This window comes from Bombus terrestris, chromosome 12 (assembly GCF_910591885.1).
Source record: "Bombus terrestris chromosome 12, iyBomTerr1.2, whole genome shotgun sequence".
NCBI lineage: Eukaryota > Metazoa > Arthropoda > Insecta > Hymenoptera > Apidae > Bombus > Bombus terrestris.
In genome coordinates, this window is record NC_063280.1 from 3,115,197 (window position 1) to 3,133,409 (window position 18,213).

The 18,213-nt window shown below is 32.2% G+C and overlaps 2 protein-coding genes, 1 long non-coding RNA gene and 1 other non-coding gene across 11 annotated transcripts in view; 1 reads left to right on the top strand and 3 right to left on the bottom strand.

The window, feature by feature from the left end:
• LOC100649702 overlaps positions 1–3,095 on the bottom strand; it is a 398,659-nt gene extending 395,564 nt beyond the window's left edge. For 6 of the 7 annotated variants that reach the window (XR_007225924.1, XM_048410855.1, XM_048410854.1 and 3 more), the window contains exons 1-2: positions 2,918–3,095; positions 332–614 (exon numbers count right to left, since the gene is read on the bottom strand). Coding sequence is in view for 6 of the 7 variants with exons in the window: in XM_048410855.1 (XP_048266812.1) it covers positions 332–372 (41 nt within the window). In the remaining variant the exon portion in view is untranslated. Of the gene's footprint in view, positions 1–331; positions 615–1,118; positions 1,178–2,917 lie in introns of all 7 variants that reach the window. The other variant, XM_048410853.1, reaches the window with a different exon arrangement.
• A 5,825-nt stretch (positions 3,096–8,920) lies between these two features.
• Positions 8,921–10,651, top strand: LOC125386133. The gene is made up of 2 exons (XR_007226010.1): positions 8,921–9,060; positions 9,156–10,651. It is a non-coding gene; the product is annotated as an uncharacterized LOC125386133 (long non-coding RNA).
• On the bottom strand, positions 9,550–9,622 carry TRNAV-UAC. Its single transcript has one exon. It is a non-coding gene; the product is annotated as a tRNA-Val (tRNA).
• On the bottom strand, positions 10,390–18,151 carry LOC100648485 (lamin Dm0). 2 transcript variants are annotated; one of them, XM_012314557.3, is made up of 9 exons: positions 17,553–18,151; positions 14,387–14,699; positions 13,978–14,270; positions 13,654–13,848; positions 13,307–13,535; positions 12,991–13,212; positions 12,805–12,909; positions 12,215–12,273; positions 10,390–11,200 (listed from the first exon to the last, which is right to left on the bottom strand). In XM_012314557.3, exons 1-8 carry the CDS (start codon positions 17,954–17,956, stop codon positions 12,250–12,252), a joined length of 1,785 nt encoding a protein of 594 aa, XP_012169947.1. In that variant the 5' UTR covers positions 17,957–18,151; the 3' UTR covers positions 10,390–11,200; positions 12,215–12,249. The 2 variants fall into 2 exon arrangements, with proteins under 2 accessions (XP_012169947.1, XP_012169946.1); XM_012314556.3 differs by lacking the exon at positions 12,215–12,273.
• Positions 18,152–18,213: the final 62 nt, after the last annotated feature.

The window sequence follows — 18,213 nt, forward strand, 5'->3', positions numbered from 1 at the left end:
AGTGACATTTCGGACAAATTCTTCGGAAAAAGCAACAAATTATTCAGGAACTTACAAAAAGGATAAGTTATTAAACACATAACGTTGATAAAATGTATAGATTCTATGGAACAATTGTCAAATATTATTTTTGTAATTTTCCATTCTTACCCCTTGGAATCCTCCTTTCACCGTTTTAATGTTTTTTTTCTTTTTTTGTAAAACAAGCTGTAGAACATTCAAGAGAATCTCTTCATTTTAATACAACTAAATTATTATAAATCGTAACACTTTTAGGATACATGTACGATGTAGCAGTGAAAAAGAAAGAAAAATATAAAAGTGCACTCACCTTTTTGAAGGCTTCCAGCGCCGCTTCAAAACTCCCAGCATGAGTAAACCGATGTAAACGAGGCCCAAGTGCCAACGGGCTTCCGACTCCCAAGAGCGTATCAACCACCACAACCAAAACCAATCACCACACAACCACCGGTCAATCTCGTCGATCTTTCCGAAAGATCAATCTAGTCACCCGAGTCACACCATGATCGTTCACTATGTAATTTCTTATTTCGCACCGTTATCGGTCTATCGCGAACAGCTCGACACTTGATCAATTGATTCTCACGAATCCGCTGCAAAAAGAGTCAAACAAACTCTCTAATTGGTCTACTGATTCGCGCGGGAAGTTACACGATTCGCGAGACGATCGAAACAAACTACCAATCGTAGCGCTGCTACCAAAAATCCTATCAACTAATTTGCCGCTTAATTTGAATCAACTACAGTCATAGAATCTATCTCAACTATTTTTTGCCTGTATAAAAGCAAATAACATGTTCTTTAGGTAACGTGACTTATTAATGCTTTCTTATCGACGTTTGTGAGACTTTTTTCTCGAGTAACTGATGATAAGAAAACTTTCAAGCTCGACTAACAAAGAACTTCTACAGTCCCTGTGATCCGTTCATGTATAATAGGGTCTTTGCACGTCAATACGGGTGAACGTCCTGCAATTGTATTTCAATGCAAGATACGAGAAAAAAATATATTAATAGTGATGATGTGTTAATTTTGAAAAAGGAATCAAAGAAAAATATTAAAAATGAGTAGATTGTATCGATAACATTATTCATTACCTTATCCTTAAACCACTATCAACACGATATGCTTGAAATACTCGATTATGGTTAATCAACTGAAAAATTATAAATTCAAGATAAAATGACATTTCAGAAAAAAGATGTCACACTGATATGATCTTTCAAAGAACAAGAAATTATTCTTTTTTGGTCAACAAGGCAACAATTTATACATTTATCATGTGTGATCTTTAGCAATTACGCAACAAACACGAGAAATATAGATATCGAAATCGATTAATTATTACTTTCTATTCTTTGAGGAAAACATATTGACGATATGGATGTCAAACAACGAGAATCTTCGTTACGGTAGACATCTCCATGAACGTCTAACGAGGGATGTCTACTGTACAGAAGGTACGTATGCCACTGATTAATTAGTCGCCAATGATGTCAGCGTTACCTAGGTATTTCTGATTAATCGTTTGTCGCAATAATAAAGCCAATAATTAACTTCGAATTTCCAGAAAAATCTGTACCTGCTCTCGAAATCTTATCCAAATTTTTTATTTTCACCACGTCTACCACCATTACCACGGTCGAAAAATCGAGACAGCTTCGAGTATAATCTACGTAATGTTGGAGAAACGACAAGAAACCTATGCACTGTATATAATAACACTATCCCCACTATAAAGCCCCAAATTTAATTGTATCACACGTTTATTCATTGCAAAACACTAATTATAGAACTACGTACATATATCGTCGCATCGCTTCGTTAACAGAGTAAATTCTACAAATCGACTATAAATGGAATACCATTGAATATTCAACCATTTAACAACGAAAAATTTCGTTTTCTTCGTAATTTAGTTAATAGCCCCTAGAATTTAAACTATTAAATCAGCAGAAAAATCTTTTAAAAAAGTGCTAAACCGGCTCTATATCGAATTATGATATTCATGTTAAATATCAGATTGTCCGATTGTTTCTTTCGTTTTATAAGTAAATAATAGACGCACAATGTTTTTTGTTTTATATTAGTTTATTGAATTATGCACGAACATAATAATAGAAATAGAACGAAATAGATCATACCTAATTCAATAAAATAATATAAAACAGAAGTTGTTGTTCATCTATTGTCACCTTATGAAACGAAAGAAACATTTCGGACAACCTAATAGTATAGCATTATTAGCTTAATAACCACTACAAAGAGCTCACTTTTAAAGTTAATTATCCTGATATTTCGAACTTACAACGACAATATAATAACGAAATAATATCAAACACGTTTTTATTTCGCGTACTTATAACGAAAACTGTCATAACCAAAAACGCACCAACGCAAATAAGATGTATTTCAAAGGAAAACTGTGTGCTACTAGTCTGAATGTCGCAGCTCGAACACGTACATAATCGATCGTTGCTTCGTGAACATATGTATCTCTACCGATCGATATTTCAGAGTAATTTAGAGAGCAATACGTATTTACGTTCGTGAAATGTCACTATTCGGAGAATGAATATCAAAGAAGCTTAGATAGGTAAACATAACGAATCGTTCGCGCGAAAACAATACTAGCAAAACAAACCGCTTACGTGTTTCTTACGTGCGTCCAATGAATCACCGTTTCTTTGGAAGCGTCACAACAAGCAATCTACATAGTATCGATTGCTGTACGTCACCACCATAGATCGACGTACACCATGGAATTTTACGCAGATTCACGTACACGAAACAACGATGTTTTCGACTAAAGATCACACTGAATCATAGAAACTGCAGAAACTCGTGAAAATGGTTAGCGACGCTACGAATTTATTTGAACGTTATATATACGAACATTTTGGGAATTCGACCCGGTGACCGTGTTCTGGATTAAAGGAAGATGAGGAAACACTGTGGAGGTCGACGACGTATCGACGCGAGTCGCGGAGATGAGACAAGCGTCGATCAGGCGGAAATCGAACGCAGAACACACAGACACGAACCGGCTGCGCGCCGAACTCGAACTAAACTAAAGACAGAGATGGCAGACACGCGGTGGTACTCCTTCCCGGCAGCTCGCCGGGCTCCTCGCTGCCCCTACTCCATCGGACTTTCCACAAGCTTCCCCACTCCAACGCGCACGGCTCAAGGTACCGCCGCGGCGCCGATACGAAGCGCCACGGGTTACTATGCTGATAATCAATCGAATTAGATTAATCTACGATCGACCGTTTTCTTCGGCATTGAATTTTTGCCGTAGGCATTTGTGCAATTTTAAATATTATATTAAGTAATTATAAATAATTAAAAATACAAAAAACAAAGCATTTTGATTGTAATAGGTTATTTTTTAAGCTTTTTCTATGTATAAATTAATGTGTAGGTAGATAATTTAAAATGTATAAATTAGAAAATATATTTGTTTGACTTTAGTAGAAAGAATTATATTGAGAATTGGACAATTCGCAGTAATAAAGAAGCAGCACCAATATTTCAATTGTATCCATTGGAGGAGAAAGAAAGGTATGAATTAAAGATAGATTAAAAGATAGAAAAATTTATTTCTACTAATATTAATGTTGATTAATTTTGAGTTGGTCTTTGCATGAAAAACACGGTAACATATTCAATAGCAAAAAAAAAAAATAAAAAATAGGAAGATATCATGCAGCTGATAAAACAGGAAGATTTAAGTGAAATAATATTATGTAAAGTGATTATTTTGAAGTAGAGTGCAAGAGAGATAAAGAAGTATTATAATTTATAAGCATGTAAGATAGGAAGTAAAAGCTTGTCCTGGTGTAGATATGAGAAAGATCCCACTATGGATCGCATTTGACACATCATTATATGCACGCGCCACAGATTTTTCACAATTTGTTATGAAACTGTTTCAGTAAGTGTTTTATTAGCTGTATGATATCTTATATTGTGTTATATTATATTACGTTATATAGTATTACGTTATAACGATTTACGCTATATAGTATTACGTCATAACGTTTTATATTATATAGTATTACGTTATAACGTTTTACGTTATATAATACTGCGTTATATAGTATTACGATATAACGTATTACAGTATATAGTATTACGTTATAAAGTATAACCGTATAATGTATTGCGGTATATAGTATTGCATTATATATTGTTACCGTATAACGTATTACGGTATATATTATTATTACGTTCTACAATATTACGTTATAACGTATTACGGTGTTCGGTATTACGTTGTACAATATAACGTTATAACGCACTACGGTATATAGTAGTACGTTATATAGTATTACGCTACAACGTATTACGGTATAAAGTATTATGTTATACAGTAATACGTTATATACTATAACATTATATTGTATGGTGTTATATCGAAATGCATTATACAGTGTTACGGTATATAGTATTACGTTATATAGTGTTACCGTACAACGTATTACGTTATATAGTCTTACGACACATAGTATTACGTTACATAGTATAACGTTAAATAGTATTATGTTTAATAATATTACGTTATGTAGTATTACGTTATACAGTATTACATTATGAAGTATAACGATATATAGTATTACGTCATATAGTGCTACGGTATATACTATTACTTTATATAGTATTGTCGTATAACGCATTGCGGTATATAGTATTACGTTACATAATGTTACGGTATATAGTATCACGTTATATAGTATTACGTTATATAATACTACGTTATAACTTAAGACGGTATATAGTATGCGTTAAATAGCATTACGGTATATAGTATTACTTTATATAGTATTACGTTATAAAGTATTACGTTACATAGTATTACAGCATTTACTATTACGTTATATAGTATTACGTTGTAACGTATTACGTCGTAAAGTATTACGGTGTATAGTATTGTGTTAAATAGTATTACGTTTAATAGTTTCACGCTATAACATATTACGTTATGTAGTTTTAAGTTGTATAGTATTACGATATATTGTATTACGTTATGTAGTATTACGTTATATAGTATTTCGTTATGTAGTATTACGTTGCATAGTATTACGGCATTTAGTATCACGTTATATAGTATTTCGTTGTAACATATGACGTCATATACTATTACGATATATAGTATTACGTTGTATAGTATTACGTTGTAACGCATTACGTTATGAGGTATTACTGTATATGGCATTACGATATATAGTATTACGTTGAATAGTATTACGTTATATAGTATTACGTTGCATAGTATTACGGTTTATAGTAATACGTTGTGTAGTATTACGTTATATAGTATTACGTTATACAGTATTACCTTATATAGTATTACGTTATATAGTATTACGTTATATAGTATTACGTTATATAGTATTACGATGTAACGTCATACGGTATAGGATAATTCTATAATACATAGTAAAGCTCGATTTCACGTTTTGAAGTGAAAAGTTATAGAGCGTTATGGTTGACGGAGCTTTATTAAAAATATTGCTTTTAATTACCGACGAGAAAGTTTCTTTATCAAGTATCTAGAGAAGCTAAGTAACCATTAGTGTTAATCAATTTCCAAGAGAGTTCCCTTTCTCGCGGGAACTTTTTAAGCTCGTGTACTTTTTCTTTTATTCACAAGAATCTTCCGTGCCATTTCATCACCCTATTATACTCTATACTACTGACGAATGAGAACTTTTAACTTTATAGAATGGTTCAAACAGATATAGAAAATTGTAGAAAAAAAATGAAGTCTTTCTAAAAGATGAAGTTGAAAATCTAGACTCACACAATGATTTCCGTATGCATGCAATAAATGTAAGAGAAAATCAATGCGTTAAAAATATGTCACAAGCATCAATCTCTCCAGCCAGTTATTTTAATTTTTCTCAATCTTTAATCGTAAATCCTTTCGAAACATTCCTGTACTTTCCTCCAAGCACACGTGTTAACGTATTTGTCACGCCATTTCCCAAGACGACACAAATAGCATCAGATTACAAAAAGCATAAAAAAGGTTATATTATAGAACCATGACTACAACCACAGAGAAACTCATAATTCTTGCTCGATCGTTGCGACATAGAACCTGAAATATCATTCGGCTTGTGGTCGAATCGAATCCATGGAAACCATTATTAAAGGCAATTTAATTGTTGGTTGAGATATAATTGCAGATTAGGATCAGGGTGAAGTTCAGCGGCAAGAATAAAAAGAGGCTGCAGGTGGAGACGGCCGAAGGAACATTGAACATCCGTGCGACTGGTTTCTCGAGATTTCACGCTGCTTTCCGACAGGTAGTGCCCTCGGGACACGCACCGAAACAACCAAACGGAAACTCCATGTATCGTTCTGGACGAAGCCGAACCATTGAAACTGATTGTTCCACGCAGGAGGTAGAAGTCCTTGTGTCTTTTTCATGACTGACTACTTCTGACCGATCATCCCGCATCCTGAATGGGCCACCTGCAGTTACCACAGGGAACACGGATGCATGATAAATTCGAGCCATTCGACCCGATTGTTACCTAATCCTTTTTATTGGTATGGATCCGGCTACGTCGATCGTATCTGACCTCCTCCATCATGAATCGTTTTGTTGTTTTGTCGACGATCAAGTTGAAACATACGGTTTCGGTAGAAAAGGAAAAGATCTATCGAACGGGAATGTTAAAAGAGCGTTGCGGTTCTGTAAAAAAATTGTCATGAGCCTGTTTGCACGATAATTTAGTAGCTCTTGGAAAACAGGCGATCGTAGCGTTACAAGTCGACCCACTGTTATTTTTCACAAAACAGTGGCAAGCAGGGAAAGTTCTACTTTTGTCTACAAATTTCATAAAAGCGGCAGAAAATAAAGTTATGATCAATTACGAGACTGAAGAAATGACAGTTGAAATGCGTGACTAAATCCAGTATTGTCAAAATCTTCATCGACATCGCCATGAATTTTATCCAGCCGTTTGTGAATTGACAAGCGAGTAGTCGCGGAATAAATGTAAACCTGTGCTACGTAAGTAATTTTTGCCATGTGATGTCGATCGTCTGGTCGAAATCGGCTGGCTTGTATCCTGTAAAATTGCAACAATAATTTGTAGAAATCCTTTGTATTGAAAACTTGTAACTTGCGATATGTAAAATTTCGTTAATAATCATAGTACAGTTGTAAAAGAGAACAGTGACGATAAGTATCCGTGGGCTGAGTCAAGTTACGTAGTTGAGAACGATAACGAAGTTTTTGAAATTAGGTAGTAGATAACAAAGTGGAACAACATATTTAGAAGCTAGATTCACGAGACCAGATAAATATCGTTAGTACTGAATTAGCAGCAACACAAGCAGGGAAACGCCAATGTAGAAGAAGATCAAAGTAATTTCACTGTCCGCTCCCAAAATCTTTGATATCTTTCGATCAGGTATTTTTGTTTAATAGTAAAACTACTTGATCGAGATAAGAAACGTTAAACGACATTCATCGATAACGTGATTTCTTACCAGTATTCAAACAAGTGATTAACCTGTGAGATTATGATCAAACTCACACACAGTAGCATTCAGACAGATCGAACAATATAATAGTAAAATTGTCTGCGTCGAATAGCGATCTCTTCCGGACGGAATTTTTCACAAGTTCTTTCTTCTCGGCAGCGTGGAAACAATGCAACATTTCATCGCGCGGATTCGCGTCTGAAAAGACGCGAAGCACGGAAGCGAGAGCCACATGAATCAAAGTACGCCTCGCACAAAGATAGGAGTTGTTGAAGAACACTAGAGATCGAAGGTGCCCCAAAGTATTCTCACGACACTCGACCCAATTTCCTATTTCGTCGTGTAATTACCAAGCGAATAATCAAGTTACCAAGCAGTCGTCTGCTTCGAAGACAAACGACCGAGCACCAATTCCACGTCTCCGCTTCTATAGGCGCGAAAACAAACACGTGTTAACGCGAACGACCTCCAACACTTTCGAGACTTTCAGGAGTTCCAGAGCGTCGAATCATATTTCAAGTGGCTGGAATTCTGATAGTCTCAGAGAACGTGGGATCGTTTCGAAACTGAGAGTCGAATGCCTGTCACTAATTATAATTCGTCGTAATTTTGTACTTTTTGGGATGTCATCGCTTAAATGTCACTGACGGAAAGAGTCGATGCGATATCAATCGCGTTATATACACACGGTGCATGAAATGAGAAATTTGATGGAACGTGGGCATCGCATGGGCATCGACGATCCGTATCGTCACGCGCAGTTGAACCTTTGATGATCACGTCGATTTCGCGATTCTCCGCAGGACGAGACGAAAAAGAACGAGAGAAGAAGGAAGAAGAAACGCGATCGTTCGAAGACGCATCGATGTCCACGCTACTCTCCGTCCTGTCGTCGCAGTATAAAACACCGGCTGAAAAAGGAGCGCTGAATAGCCGAAGCCCGACTAAAAACCGGACTTGCTCTCGTTACACGATGCCAAAGAAACGAAGCAGTTGGTTGCGACGCGGTGCAGGTGGGTTGCCAGATGGCTAGAACGGAAACAGTGAATGAAGAAACGAAAAGAAACGAAAGAAACACACTCTGTTCATCCCATCGTGCGAACATAAACGCATGACAGGGCAAACGCCAGCCGAATATACCAATTTTGATTTCCGGTTCCGTGATTCTCTCCATTTCTTCTTGCTTCGTTTAACTGGATTTTAAATGTCAGGTGTGATAATTAACTATAAACGAAGTACAAATAAGCCGAACAAAAGGAGTACGATGATAGCTTAATGATAGGAAATGTGGAGCAAACTGGGATACGCGGGTCATGACGCATATTAATATCTTTCTAAGATAAGAGCTGCAATATGTGTCCAACGGATGATATTACGTTCGCGGCTGGACCTCGCGATAGTAAGAAATCAATCGCAGAATAGAGAACGTCGTACTTTTTCATCCATAGAAGTTTAAGAATTTCGAGTTAAAAAGTTTCAGTGTCGCGCTGATGAATTGAGCTTTTTATAACGCTTGGATTTAAAGAATCTATTACGGTAAGAACTGAATTATATTCCAGAGTCTTTACACAGTGTTTTAATGTTTTAACTGAAACCAGATACCTGGTTTTGCCCATATTTTCTATATACAGCGTAAAAAACGTCATTTAATCTTCATTCCTGTTTGCTATCATTGGAAGAAAATGTTATTTTTCTTTCTTTATATATTTTGTGACGAACTCTTCATTCGTTCCAAGCCATAAGACGAGTGGATACATTGCATTATATTATGTTGTACGTGTTAAGGAAGGCTACGACACCCTCATTTGTAATTGTTGTTTAATGATTAATATGATTGTTGTATATAATTATGAAGATTTCTCTCTTTAATGGACAGTATTTTGGAATTGTGATAAGGAATGAAGTAGACACAAAAGAAGATAATGTGTTTTCTACCCTTTGCTATCTACAACTATTATTGATTGACGTTTTTAAGCATATTTATTAATTGTAAAACGAAGATATTAAAAAAAAATAGGGTAAGTGTGGTTCCGACCGGGATCGAACCGGCGACCTTCTGCGTGTAAAGCAGATGTGATAACCGCTACACTACGGAACCCGCTGGTACCAGTTTTTCGTTAACATGTATCTGTTCCACCATTATTTTACCAATATATTTATATTATATTGTACAAGATCTTTACTTACAAATAACATCTAATATAAAAATTATACAACATTAGAAATTATAACAATCAACTAAGGAATTTTTAATTCAAAATTACTTACCCCAGTCACCACTAGATGGCAGTACATCACTGATAAAAGATATATTTCTATAATTGTAACGCCATGGGATTGACTAAGTATAGAATAGACCTGATATTAAATGGGACTTCATGTCTCACATTTTGAACTATCGATCTCGAAAAGAATCACATATCCTGAAACGATCAATATTTTATTGTGAATATTATTGTCAATGTTTAAGATTCTCAACATTATTATATATATTAAGAGGCCATCTAAAGTCTGGACGATCAATATATATTGTCAATAGAATGTTGAGAACCTTAAATATTGACAATAATGTTGATCGTCTGAACGCTCTTATAGGTCCTTTGCGATTTGCTACAGAGAATATAGGAATTATCGCATGACATTCTGTAATACCGACCGTTCAAAACTATGCACTATAAAATAATTAAAATCTTAGTAAAAACATTGAATAAATTAAAAGAATGGATATCATATTATTTTTACTAAATTTTTAACACAAAAAGCAAAATTGAAATTTATTCTATAAGAGAAAAATATAAATTATGTATTGATTAAATTACATAGAATTTAATGACAGATAAGGACTATAAGAAAAGATACTAGGGACATGGTTAATTATAGATTTTTATTACTTGTATAAATGGTATAAAGTCGAATACAATTAACAAAATGATGTTCCGGATGGCGGAGCTGATACATTTTGCAATAAACATAGTTCCATTTTTTTATTTGTCTTATTAATTAATAGAAAACTCAGTATACATATCAGAAAATATTTTCCTGTCAAACGAATCAATCTGAATATTATATACGGCGGGCACCACGCTCCTATTGCATCCGGGTTTGTACTTAAAAATAAATACTACTACCTACTAAGAAAAAAGATCTCTTTCTTTTACATTTAAAAAGGCACGATAACGACTAGGTAGAAATAAATGGTACGCCAAAAATAGTTATTCGCTGAAAAGATTATTCGTGCTTCTTATCCAATAAAGCAGCAACTCTGATATAACAGACAAATAAGTTTTGTACGAAGTGCAAATATGTAAATGCAATAATAATCGTTTCAATCTTCATGAAACTCTTCATTAAGTTTGATTTAAACATTATATTACAGAATATTTTCTCATATGTAGTACATATCTCTATAAATATAAAGTACTAACATGTGTTGTGAATTCTGTTTTTAATCTCTTCTTTATTGTTTTCTTAAGCAAAATATATCATTCGAAACTTTATATGAATTCTTTATATCAATGAAACTTCTGAGATTTGGTTTCTAAACCAAATTCTCTCAAGTGCTTTTTCTGTGTACCTTTTTTAAGCATTTTTAAAAACGTGCTGTTAGAATTCTTGAGATTATTTTGTGGACTTATTTTCACATAAGGCGACAAAATTCTTCTCCTTGAGGATCACCCTGAAACAAAAAAAAGATCATATTTATGTAGACAAAAATATTAAGATTGGATACCTGAATTAAAATTGGATCGTTTGATAAATCCAACTGGCATGATATGATTATATTATGTCATATATATTATTCGGCAATTATTAGTTACAGAATCTTAAGCCAATATTAATGAATGTTAATTTTTTATGAAGAAATTTATGAGAGAAATAAATATTGTACATTTATTCTTACATGCGTGTAAAGATATACACACGTGCATATATTAAAAATATACACGCACATAATATTTACTTTATTGGTAAGAAATATATAATTATTTTATTACTGACGCAGGCAATCTGTATATTTTAATGGAACCTGTTATTCTGTAAATTAAATTTAACGAATGATATATATGTACTTTTGAAACAATGAAATCATTTGATGAATATTTCCATCAACTGATTTCATTTAGTTAATACCAAACTTTTCTGGAAAGATGTTAAAATAATGTTTATGCATGCATCACATCGGCGAAATTTTCTAATAAGCCCCTAATAAATACAAATGAAAAATAATTTTTTTTACTTTTATATATCAAAAAAGATGTTGATTCGTATAAATTTCAACCAATTCAATAAGTGAATATAACAGCAATAAAGTGATGGACTATATGTTAATAACTTTTTAGTATTTTAACGTTTTAGTTGATATAAGTATAAATAAGTAAGAATACCAATAGTATTATGTTAATAACAATATCGATGATAATGAAAAATGTTGAACAATAACTGTATATTTATATGTATAATGAGTTTGTTTAAATATATATCTTAAAGACAATGTGGTTAACTAATGAGATGTTTATATTTTAACCAAATACATTATATTCTTAACACTCATGATGTTTTAGTTAAGCGTGAGCATGAAAATAAAGTGCTGTGAAGAAGAAAACACAAAGCAAATAATTTCTTTTACTTAAAGCGCGAATGACATTGATCATCGACGACTATTTTAACGTTCGATAAGTAGAAAACTTACATAAATTGACCCATCAGAACCGTTCGCTCGCCCACTTAATATGGGTAGAGATATCTTCTCTATGGAATAAGAAGATTCGTTGATGATACATATCCCGATTTTATTTTATATTTAAAACATTAAATCTAACAATAAAATCAATTTAAAGAAAACTTAAAGAAACTTTGTATAAGAATTTTATAAAAATAAATGACAAGAAAATCAGAATGTTTTATAGCCACATTGTCTTCATTAACTAAATACAATTACAAAAAAGAAACAATTTTTCGAAATAAGAAGATCATTAATTATTTTGTAATTGGTTTTTAAATTTTCATTGCAATTATGGACATTGATACAGTAACAATTTTTAAAGGTCGTATTTATGATATTTCTCACTTATATTTTCAATGTTCTTATTAATATCATTACTGACTAAAATAATATTAAAATATTTTTAAAAACATATAACGCTAATACTTATTCCTAAACAATAAAATAAACCTTTTAAGATTTGATTTAGCTGTGAATAAAAAAAAGAATAAGCCTATCATAATATGTATAATTCTATAACCTTTATTTTAATATTATATCTGCATATCCATACATACCTGTTGATGGTGAAGTTCTTCCGAAGGTCGAAAACCCAAGTTTTCCCTATGTCGGGATAGAGATGTAGATAATTGTTGTCTTTTACACTCTGAAGTAGCTATTTCCTATTTGAACAATAAAATATTGAAGATATTCTTTACATTCATTGAATAACACAGTAGTAACAAAATGTAAGAAATACTTACTTCGCCGTCGTTGTTAAGAAGTGTAGTTGTCATAACATCTGATGTAAACCATTTTTGGCCTTTCATAACAATATTTGATGGTGGTTCATGGGTGGCACCAATATCAGCAGACCACACCATTACAGTTGCACCTGCTTCTAATTTTGCAGTACGATGAAACTTAAATACTGTTTCCAGAGAACCAGCTTTACGAATAATTTGCCAACCACTAAGTCCTATTTCCTATAAAAAATAAAAATAAATTGAAAACATTAAATATAGTATGATAGAATTATTGAACATGCTGAAATACTTTATTCAGTGCTAAATATCTTACTTTATTGCCTTTATTGGTAAGTTTGACAAATCGTCCTTGAGGATCAGCTTCTGTAATTTCTATGTCCCCTCTAGATGTTCCAGATACACTATAATCAGTACTACTACGTTCTTCACTTTCCTCTAACAAAGTGCGTTTTCGTTTTCCACCTCTTAACGGCGTATGTCTTGAAGGAGTAGTCCTACCACTAGACGCTGTTGAACTCGACTGTACAGGCATGATGTTTAATCTGTAAATGAATAAATATGAAATATTTACAAAATTCTTTTTCATTTAATGCTTGTAACTACATTGTATTATAATATATAAAATTTATAAATATTTTTATAGAACATTAACTGTATTACCTGGCTTCTTCAGATTCCAAAAGTTTTCGATATGCTGCAATTTCCAAATCAAGAGCAACCTTGATATCCATAAGATCTTGATATTCTTGTATTTGTTGAGCCATTTCATCACGTATACGTGCTAACTCTGCTTCCAAAGATGCTACATTTTCTGCGTGACGGGCCTTTTCATTTTCACGTAAATTTTCTAAATCCCTGTATTTAAATTTGCATAATAAGTTTAAATTTATCCTACATTTAAATTATTACAACTTTTACAATAGCTTAAAATACTTAAAATTTATTACATAAAAATATAAATTCAATTAGTTTATAATAAATTACCTTATTCGTGCGCTAAAAGCATTATTTGATGCTTCTAATTCATTGATTCTTTGATTAAGTGTATCAATCCTTGTTCTTGTTTGCCTTAATTCCTCAACAGCTAAACTTGCTGCTCCACTATTACGTTGGGCATGAGCTGCCAAATTTTTAATTTTATTTTCATATAACAATTCAATTTCTTCTCTATTAGCTCGCATCTGAGCTTCATATTGATCTCGTAATTCATGCAAAGATTTTTGCATTTTAGCTTCATATTCCTCAGCAAGACGACCATCTATTTCAGAGATTTCAATCTAGAATAAAATATAGTAAAAATGGACAATCATACAGAAACATTTATACTAAATATACCTATAACTATGTGGTCATTTTCTAAAATGGCACTAACTAAATACCCTCAAATACAAACCTGTCTCTTTGTTCGTGTTTCCGTTAATTCTTGTTGATACATTTGGTCTTTAAAGCTAATATCTTCCTTTAAACTTTGAATATTATTTTCAAGAACAATACGTTGTAGAGTTTCTTCTCCCAGATGTTTACGGGAATCTTCTAATAATGCCTTCAATTTCTCTACTTCTTGTTCTAGCTCATTTCTCCTCTCAGTATCCTTTTTACGTTCTGCTTGACACTGATTATATTGTGATTGTAAATCATTATAGCGTGTTTCATATAATAATGAATTTCTTTCTGCAACTTGTAAGTCCACTAACTTTTTATCTAGTCTGAAAAAACCACACAAAATATTTACAAAATTTATTAGTTAAAAAATATTTAAAATACAGTTATAGATTTTAGAAATTTAATGTTATAATATCAGTATTTAATATCATAATATAATATATTAAAATATTATAATCTATATACGATAAAATGTATAATATCATATTATATTTAAATATAATATCTAAAACTTTCATAACTCAACAATGCAATCTCATGCATTGTTCTCCATTTATGTATTAAAAATATTAAATTTGACATTGTATAATACAAAAAATCTTTTCATATTTCTCTTCTAAGTATGTATATACATAATAAATTCCATGAAAAAATTTTAATCGTTTAAGACATTCTGGTAGTCGAAAACAAGAGAGCTTTGGTGTTACTATTTCAGGCAACGACCCACATCGAGAATTTTATTTTGTACAACGATGTCTCGGAAAGTTTTAATATTTCGTTATTTTGAAATGTACAGTATATTAGACTCGTAAAATATAATATGTATTAATGTGATATAAAAATGATAAATAAAATAAAATGTAGTAAATAAAAAACTAATTCAAATACTCAATTAAAAACTAATAAGTATATAAAATTGAAAACGATTTCCTGGAATGAAGTAAAATTTACAGGCTACACATATATAAATTTTACCCATGACAAGATTTTACCACAAAAAACGCTAGGTTTGGATCATCATACGAAAACAAGTATTTTACAACTCTATCAATGTCACTTCCTTCACCAAGAAGCATCGTTTTTTATAACTGCTATATAGCCAACATTGACAATGTATGTATACATGTATGTTACATATAGTTTCATCAGAATGATAACTGCAGTAAATTTTGAAGATCGATAAAAAAAGATTGGGAAAATTAAAAATATTACATATTTCGAATTTTTTAACGACTGGCTTACACTTTGTAATAAAACAAAAAGCTGAATATAAATCCGGACGCTAAAACCATCAGCAGTCGCGTTCAAAAATATAGTGGAGATATTCCGTTAAACAAAACACAAGCAAATATATACATATATACTATATTGATATTCCTCAAAATATACTATATATGTAAACTACAAAGTGTCAAAGTTTCAGTTCAACCGAAACATTAGTTTTCCATTTTATTATTATTATTTTATTGTGTTTATTCATAAAAATATAAACTATTAAATTTTCAATATTTCATAATATTAAATATATGTTTACAATAAATTTAAAGACATTTCTACATACTATAAATATATACATACATTTATTCGTTTCTATCTTTTAGCCTGTTAAACAAAGTAATATGTATTTCCCGCTTCTCGTTTCTCGTTTTACTCGTATTTTTATCGATTGCTCAAACGCTTGCTCGAAAGGAGGTCAATGTTTTTAGTCGAGGTTATACATGCGGTTGAAGATGACATCACCGCCGCATAGTAAACGTGACACAATCGCTCGTAGTAACGTCACGTTTCAAGTTAGTTAGGCACACCCAAATATTCCGAAAATTTTATAACGAATTTTATCAATGGAACATCATACTCTTGAAAATTTGTTTCAACTACGTTCTGGCGATATATATTTCGGAAAAATAAACATAAGGAATTGATATTCGATTTTAAAGAATACTATAGATAACTACTACAGATAAACTTCGTGGTGTATTTTCTTTAGATTAGAATGTAACAAATTAGGTAAAGGGAGAAGTAAACAAATGTACAAGTTCTTTTCACAGATATATATCTATACTCATATTTTGATAAAACTATACAAATGCTATAAATGAATTTCTATTGCATTAACATAATATAAAAATCCCATTTATGTTTGATGTTCCTTAGATATTTAGCCTAGTTATAGCAATCAACATTGATAGCGTCATTTGACTTATAGTAAAGCACATTTAAAGTAAGTAAAGTGCATAATACATGTAATAAAAAAATGTAACTAAACAATTTGTATCAATAAATGTATACAATGGCTTAACTCTGAATTAAGTTAAGAGTCATTAAATTAACATTGAACCAATGTATAAAGCATTTGCATATCATTACACATGTTTACCATTCATTAATGTATACAAGCAAATGTAGGGGTAATAAGAATTCTAACATGCAAATATTGAAGTATAATGTACGTCTATATATCGAAATACATTTCGTAAATATAAAAATAGACAATTATAAAATACATTACTTCCTGATATCCTTGTATTTAATTCTAATAATTTCTTAAACATGTATTATCTTCTTTCAATTCCATATATTTTATTTACAAATATGCTTTAAATTGTTATTAGAGAACAAAATTTTTTTTAAGTATCAACATTAATTTTATCATTTTCTTCGGTAAACAAATTCAAATATTGTTACATTTTAATTGGTCATATGAAATTTATAAATAACATTGAAATCAGATAGAAAATATATCTAATGAACCGTATGTAAACAACCCTTACAGAATCAACCATTTATTTTTATAAATTTCGGAAATATTCATTGCGAAACAATAATACTATTCGCAAAAATATATTATCAACTATAAATATAAGTATACCTTTATCATAACTTTCCAAATGATCACCTCCATCTATACCCCAAATTTTCCGATATTTTTGTAAATAATACGTAATAAAATGCAAATTATACATAATATATACATAAAATATAAATGCAAATCAAATGGTTTCGAGCTCGTAAACATAGCGGGAATCAACGCTAAAACATGAGACATGCTGGATACAAGAAATCGTAAATTTTATAATCGCCTCGGCCTCGTCCCTTTGAAATCAGGCTTGCATCGATTCATACGTATTTCCGAGACGCATTATCACTCGACCAGAATAAAACTAAATGTGACTTACGTGGACTTGAGCTCCTCATTATTATCCCATAACCGTTTGGTATCAATCTCCAGCTTCGCTCGTTCTCTCGCAGTATCATCCAATAGTTTCCTTGCATCGGATAATTCATGCTCGTACATAGATTTTATATTAGATACTTCGCGGGTGATAGTCTCCTGGGTCGTCTGTACCTCCCGCGTAAGTCTCGAATTCTCGGTTTCCAAATGTCGTACTTTATCAATGTAGCAAGCCAACCGGTCATTTAGATTCTGTAAATCTTGCTTTTCCTGAAGACGTGAATAACGGGTCGGGCTCAAAGGACTCCCTGGCCGCTGGCCGATCGGCGTTGATGTGCTAAATTGTGACGACTGCACATTGCCACTCGAACTCGCCGCTGTACTCTTCTTCGTTGCCTTCGTTGACATTTTGTTTCACAATAAATCAATTCTTTTATTGCACTATCACTTGCCCTGGCACTATCAAATCATCAATTTGGTGCACAGTAACACCGTGTCCGTGAAAGACGCTTTCAGCGAATTTAAAAAACTACCGAAGCCCAAATCCTCTTGCCTCGGTCAACGGAAGAACTGTTTAGCGGTGACGCCAACATTAACGAAGCAACCTCCTTATGTGCATCTTTATATTACGTTAGTAAACGCAACGGAGCAAAGCGATAGGTTAC

Bases quoted from the DNA above. Each gene is read 5' to 3' on its own strand.
- LOC100648485 (XM_012314556.3), bottom strand. From the start codon at position 17,956: ATGTCAACGAAGGCAACGAAGAAGAGTACAGCGGCGAGTTCGAGTGGC. The intron at 13,849-13,977 runs GTAATTTATTAT...ATTTAAATACAG, and splicing joins GCTTTTAGCGCACGAATAAG to GGATTTAGAAAATTTACGTG. The intron at 12,910-12,990 runs GTAAGTATTTCT...TTGTTCAAATAG, and splicing joins TTCTTAACAACGACGGCGAA to GAAATAGCTACTTCAGAGTG.